Source organism: Saccostrea cucullata, unplaced genomic scaffold (assembly GCF_032062105.1).
Source record: "Saccostrea cucullata isolate Sc308-1 unplaced genomic scaffold, CSIRO_AGI_Scuc_v1 ctg13769, whole genome shotgun sequence".
Classification (NCBI taxonomy): Eukaryota; Metazoa; Mollusca; class Bivalvia; order Ostreida; family Ostreidae; genus Saccostrea; species Saccostrea cuccullata.
Genome location: NW_026920651.1, coordinates 10615 through 17758, shown reverse-complemented (window position 1 = coordinate 17758; position 7144 = coordinate 10615). Strand labels below are relative to the sequence as shown.

At 37.0% G+C, this 7144-nt stretch overlaps 1 protein-coding gene across 1 annotated transcript; it reads left to right on the top strand.

Moving 5' to 3' along the window:
* Positions 1 to 5386: 5386 nt before the first annotated feature.
* On the top strand, positions 5387 to 6207 carry LOC134254617 (uncharacterized; the record flags this gene model as incomplete). The annotated part of the gene is made up of 2 exons (XM_062737151.1): positions 5387 to 5764; positions 5886 to 6207. Coding segments are annotated over 2 exons (700 nt in total), but the record flags the coding sequence as incomplete, so codon positions are not given.
* Positions 6208 to 7144: the final 937 nt, after the last annotated feature.

The following is a 7144-nucleotide window of genomic DNA, read 5'->3' as shown; positions in this document are numbered from 1 at the left end:
ATCGGTGTCCCTTGGAAAAAATGTGACTGCTCCGTGTCGCTCGATACTGTGTCGGCCGATCCTGTTCTTTCAGCCGACAAGACCAGAAAAAATTAGTCGCCCGACCATCGTCTTTAATGTGACCTAGGCATAACCCTTTAAAAATTTTGGTCAGGGTTTGCTTTTTTAAAGTAGGTCAAACTCCAAGGTCAAAGTTCTTTATATCCAATAAAGGGCTTCTCACAAAAATTACATATGTGAAGTATGAAAGAACGGAAATCTGCAAGGTCAAAAGGTCAAGGTTGTTGATATCAAATGAAAGGTCTTCCCAGAAAAAAAATATGTAGGTGAAGTAAAAATGTCCTGATATCTACTGCTAAAAAGATATGGTCTAAGTAAAAATTTATGTGTAAAAGTAGGTCAAACGTTAAGGTCAAATTAGGTGGTACCCAAATAAAGGTCTTGTCAAAAGGAATGTACATGTGAAATATGAAAGATATAGCTTCACTAAATCAAAAGTAATGGGCAAAGTGAAAGTTTTTGCGGACAAACAGACAGACAGACGGACGGACACGACAAAGACTTTTTAACCCTGAAACTTTTTACAGGGGCATAAATTTCTGGGCAAGTACATCTTTTATCATTTGTACTGAACCGCATCTTAGTTAAGCATGTTACAGGTAAGTTAAAATGTGGACTGTAACTTATAACTCGCAGGGAAAGTCGCTCGTCACAAAAACATATACATGTTATTACATTAGCCGATGTTTTTCCATATATGACATTACTAATTAAATTGAAATTCAATTTCCAATGACATACAGTCGGTCACAAGATCAGACTTTCTTACGTATCGAAGCAAACCGGGCAAAACATTTGGAAAGTCTTGATTGTGACGTCATATATATATATCTATTATAATGCCCTTCGGAATTTATAGAATTTGATCAGGTGTTCGACTTAATGTCATATCGAAATGAAACTCTAAAAATATTATTTCTTAATTGACTCATTATATTCTATGGAAAAAAAAACTGTAAGAATTCTTTTATGAAACAATTTTTGAATCATGTTTAGAAAAAGATCTTGCATGAAACATATGGAGATAACAAACTGTATTCAAGATGATTAAAAGTCCATTAAAGAATACAAAATAAGAGTAGATTGATTGATTGATTGTATATTGTATAACGTTTCTCTCGAGAATTTTTCACTCATATGGAGACGTCACCGTATGCCTGTGAAGGGCTTCAAATTTAGACCTTTACTCGGCACTCGGGGCCATTGAGCAGTGGGGTTCTTTATCGTGCCAGCGCCTACCGTGACACGGGACCTACGTTTTAAGGTCATATCTGAAATTCCTGTGACTTTCACTTCTGATGCCGAGCGCTTGGCGAAGGAACAGTCACTTTCTAATTTTACGTCGTAGGTTTGACGCGGCTCTGCGAACGAGAATCGAACCCTGGCTTCCCGACCACGAAGCGAACCTTTTACCACTAGGCTACCGTGAACGGACAAAATAGGAGTAGAGCAAACACGGACCTCCAAAACATCAAAGGTTGGATCAGGTGCCATGGAGGAGAGGGCATTCCCTGTTGAGATTAGGCAAAAAACCAACTTACATTGAGAACAATTCAAAGGGTTTTCAACATCACAGATGTTACACGAACCATCCTCTATATCACAAACATCACAGATTCCCGTAATGTTACAAGGTGTACAAGCTTTACCATAATGACCTTTCAAACAACCTGCAGTTGAAATAATTAGCAAAAGTATTAGCAAAATACGTTAATAATTTTTTTTTTCAAAAGTCTAAAATGAAGATATAAAATGTTTGCGATAAAACAATTATATGCCCCACCGATTTCCTTCTGCAAGCTTCGTGTTTTTATTAAGTCTAGTTTCTTTCTTACATCAATGTAAAAAAAAAAAAACTCACCGATTATTTCAACTTCACATATTTCCAGAGCAAGAGATGATGACCATCCCATATCAACAAAATAAAAAGAAAATGATGAGCTTGTCCACTCTCCATTAATTTCAATTTCTTGTGGAATTATATTTCGGAATGATTTACATCTGTTCGTGTTGGAGTTGGATACACAAAGATTGACGCCACTAGTCTCAACGGTGTCTGAAAGATTTTATATATTCGAGGGTTGTTAAAAAATTCGCGGACAAGTTTTATTTTGAAAGCACTTATTCCATGAAACAAGTTACACTCTCCAAATAAAAACGTTATATATTTTCCAATAAATATACAAAGATTTAGTCTTTTCCGGTGATTCTAAAAATACTTAGTACACAGCTGTATTATTTTAATATAACATAATTCATGGAGCATGCTTCTTTTTTGAATGTTTACATTTAATTTACTTTATTAAAAAAATTGAAATTGCAAATTTGTATAAAAAAAAGAATTATGAAATTTTGAATGTCCTTTCTACAGTCATTACGAAACGTAACTTTTTGCATTAAATATGACAGTTAATGACTGTTTTATAGCCATATATGTGTAATCAACACGTAAAAACAACGCCAAGGATTGGTACGTCATTGAAAGTCATTGAACACCGAGCTACTAAAAGAAATACGCACGCTAACTCTCGATTCCCGCCTACATTTTAGAACCGTTTAATTCAATATAAATAGCAATTTGGCCATAAATCTTTGTTTAATACATATAACAGTTCAATGGTAATTGATGAATTGTCTTAATATCAACAGTAAATTATGCATAATTCCAGCTTTTGAAAAAAGGGGGGCAGACGATATTTTCTATTGAAATCAGAGTTTTAAACATCGTCATATTTTGAAATAGCCTTGGATATGATTAAATGTTCCTAATTATATCTTTTCTTATTTTTAGCTCTACTGGTCAGAGACCAGAAGAGCTTATGCGATAGTAATGCGTCCGGCGTCCGTCCGTCTGTCTGTCCGTCTGTCTGTAAACAATTTTTCAAAATGCTACTCCTCCTACAATTTTAGTCTGATTTCAGTATTACTTGGCACACAAGTAGACTACACTAAGATACATAAACTAGTGCATCGGTTTTTAGTTTCGATGAACGGTGTTGCCATGGTTACTAAAAATAGAATTTTCTGTGAAATTCCTTAAAAATGCTACTCCTTCTACAGTTTTGGTCTGATTTCAATATAACTTGGCACATAAGTAGACTACACTAAGATACATAGAATAGTGCATCGGTTTTTGATTTGAATGAACGGTGTTGCCATGGTTACTAAAAATAGAATTATCTGTTAAAAATTCCTTTAAAACACTACTACTTCTACAGTTTTGGTCTGATTTCAATATAACTTGGCACATAAGTAGACTACACTAAGATACATAGAATAGTGCTTCGTTTTTGATTTCGATGAACGGTGTTGCCATGGTTACTAAAAATAGAATTTTCTGTGAAATTCCTTTAAAACACTACTCCTTCTACAGTTTTGGTCTGATTTCAATATAACTTGGCACATAAGTAGACTACACTAAGATACATAGAATAGTGCATCGGTTTTTGATTTCGATGAACGGTGTTGCCATGGTTACTAAAAATATAATTTTCTGTGAAAATCCTTTAAACGCTACTCCTTCTACAGTTTTGGTCTGATTTCAATATAACTTGGCACACAAGTAGACTACACTAAGATACATAGTATAGTGCATCGGTTTTTGATTTCGATGAATGGTGTTACCATGGTAACTTAAAATAGAATTTTCTTTGAAATTCCTTCAAATTGCTATTCTTTCTACAGTTTTAGTTTGATTGGCACATAAGTAGACTACACAAAGATACATAAAATAGTGCAATGGTTTTTGATAAGTACAAACCAGTAGAGCTACAGTCTCGACAGAGACTTCTGGTTTTAAGAAATAAATAAGGCCACACCAATTTAATTTCTTGTTCGTCGGACATTTGATGAAAAAAGTACGAGCGGGCAAGCGGTTAAATGATAATATTATTACTTCTTTTAAGGCAAAATTTTTAGGTGGAGCGTGAAAAAAATTGAGTGGACAATTATATTTTTTTTGATTTGCAGAGTAAGTAGATTAAAAGTACGATAAATAGAGCAGAAATATAACATAAAACAGCACAGAATTCCAATGGTGAGGGAATTTCAAAATAATATTATTTGTTTAGTTTTGTTTAAATAGGAGCGCTTGGGTCCGACGAACAATAAATTTTATTGGTGTGGCCTAAAACCAATATATCAATAAAATATATTGTGTCAGTTGTTAATCGCTTTGCAATAGGTCGAAAATATAAGCATTTTATCGTTTTTTTGTCAAAAACATATACCCCCCTCCCCCCGTGTCAAAAAAAAAAAGCTTTGGTAAGAATTTGTGAAAGAAAATTTCATATTATCTGTGAAAAGGAATTTTTGTGACACGGGGGATGTTTTAAAAATATTGTCCGTTTATTTCTATCGTGAAAAACAACCAAAATTTTAAAGTTATCTCTCTTTGTTTTCCCAAATAGGTAATGTTTTATGAAAATACATAAAATTATGTATAAAAGATATTAAAAATTCATCGAATATGACTTTTGAAAATTGACTTGGAGATAGGCGGGAGAACAATACTATCGTTCGCAGTTCTTTGAGTGAGTGGACGGGAGGATGTCTGAAAATAGAATGAAATGCTTCTAGATGATGTACAAAAGACAATAGTATTCAAGACAATAGTATTCAAATGGTATTCAACTAGGGTATACGGATAAGTAGTTCCATAAAACCGATTAACATCTTTCAAATTTAAAATTTGATAAGAAATAGTTCCTTTTATAGTTGATAGTGGGAATATTTTGCCTTATTACTTCAAATAAATCCTTTTGAAAATAGTCAATAAGAAGTCCCCTTTACAAAAAATGTTTGACAATTCCACATTAAACCTACATTGACATTAAAAGGGTCGACAGGTCGACAGTTGACACCTCTTACTAATCAACAGTGTCACCACAAAGGTCGACAGTTGACACCTCTTATTGGTTAACCCACAATGTCATCGCAAAGGTCGACAGGTCGACAGTTGACACCTCTTATTAATTTTCAAACCCATATGAGATAAAAGGGTTAGTTTTCAAATCCACTTGAGAGATAAGGGTTAGTATTCAAACCAGGCTGAGAGGTTAGGTTTAGTGTTAGAACCCCCTGAGAGATGAGGGTTAGTTTCGAACCCCCTTGAGAGATTAAGGTTAGTTCTCGAATCCACCTGAGAGATTAGGGTTAGCTCTCGAATCCACCTGAGAGATTAAGGTTAGTTCCTGAACCCACCTGAATGATTAGGGTTGATTCCAGAACCCACCTGAGAGATTAGGGTTAATTCCAGAACCCACCTGAGAGATTAGGGTTAGTTATCGAACATGATAGATTAGAGCTGTTCTTCTATCCAACCTAGGGGTCAACCAGTCGACCCGTCTACCCGTCAACTTGTCAACCCGTCGACCTGTCAACCCGTTGACTCGTCAACCTGCCGCCCTGTCAACCCTTCGACCTGTCAAACTGTCCACCTGTCTACCCGTCCACCTGTCAACCTGTCGACCTGTCAACCCGCCGACCCGTCTACCCGACCACCTGTCAACCTGTCAACCTGTCTACCCGTCCACCCGTCGACATGTCTAACCGTCAAGCAGTCTACCAGTCGACCTGTCAACCCATCGACCTATCTACCCGTCGACCTGTCAACCCGTCAATCTGTCTTGTCATCGACCTGTCAACCCGTTGACCTGTCAACCAGTCGACCTGTCAGCCAGTCGACCTGTCAACCCGTCGACCTGTCTACCCGTCAACCAGTCTACCGGTCGACTTGTCAACCCGTCGACCTGTCAACCTGTTGACCTGTCAACCCGTTGACCTGTCAACCTGCTGACCTGTCAACCCGTCGACCTGTCAACCAGTCCACCTGTCTACCCGTCCACCTGTCAACCTGTCGATCTGTCTACCTGTCCACCTGTCAACCCGCCGACCCGTCTACCCGTCCACCTGTCAACCAGTCGACCTGTCTACCCGTCCACCCGTCGACCTGTCTACCCGTCATCCAGTCTACCAGTCGACTTGTCAACCAGTCGACCTGTCAACCCGTCGATCTGTCTACTCGTCAACCTTTCATCACGTCGACCTGTCAACCCGTCGACCTGTCTACACGTCAACCAATCCACCAGTCGACTTGTCAACCCGTCGACCTGTCAATTTGTCGACCTGTCAACCCGTCTTCTGCTGGTAAACTTCTTCTAATTTCCTTTTCGTTATCCAACAACACGCATCAATTCGAATACGGCGCATGAATCTGATTATAAAGCAAGGCGCATTAATTCAAATTTGGCGTATGAAGATATTTTTACCGGGACTACTTATCCATATATGCTAGTTGAGCCAATTGCCTTACTAACAGGGGGCCCTACACAGCTTATCAGCTGGAAAAAATAAAGGAATTCATGAAAATATGTACATGTGGAAGGCATATTATTGTTCCTACAAACTTATGTCAAAATTACAATAAGCAAAGATATCAATATGACATACATACTCAAAATAATAATACTGGGTTATTTTCGCCCTTTTACACTTGCTTACAAATTTGCACCATTTTAAATTTGCCTTTTCTAAGTTCTGTTTAAGAATTTATACTGTGTTCTTTGAATTTGACCCGTTTTAAATTCGCCCACTTGGGACAAAAATTTTCCTACATACAGTAATTTATACAGGAAAACATGGTTATAGCGAGCTCACTTATAAAGAATCTATGCTTATAGATAAGTGATTTTAATTCCCCATAGATTTATATTGTACTGTGAACTGAATAGATGTACATGAAATTTCCATTATAACATTTCAAATTTGCTGATCTCCGGGTTGGCACTCTCCAATACGACTGAACTGTACTTATTTCTTTTTACTACTTTTCTTTTTACATTAAAAATTTTCACTCAAGTCTTTTAGGTAAAAAAAAGGACTCTGAGTTTCTTTACCTTGTGAGTAGTGTCCACATGCCTGACACAGTGAGTCTGTACTGAATTCAGTGTCTCGGTAGTTCTACTGATTTTGAGTCTCTTTACCTTGTGAGCAGTGTCCGTGTGCCTAACACAGTTTGTCTTTACTTAGTTTAATGTGTCACTCAGTAGTTCTACATTCACTGTGTTCTGACCTTGGTCTTCCT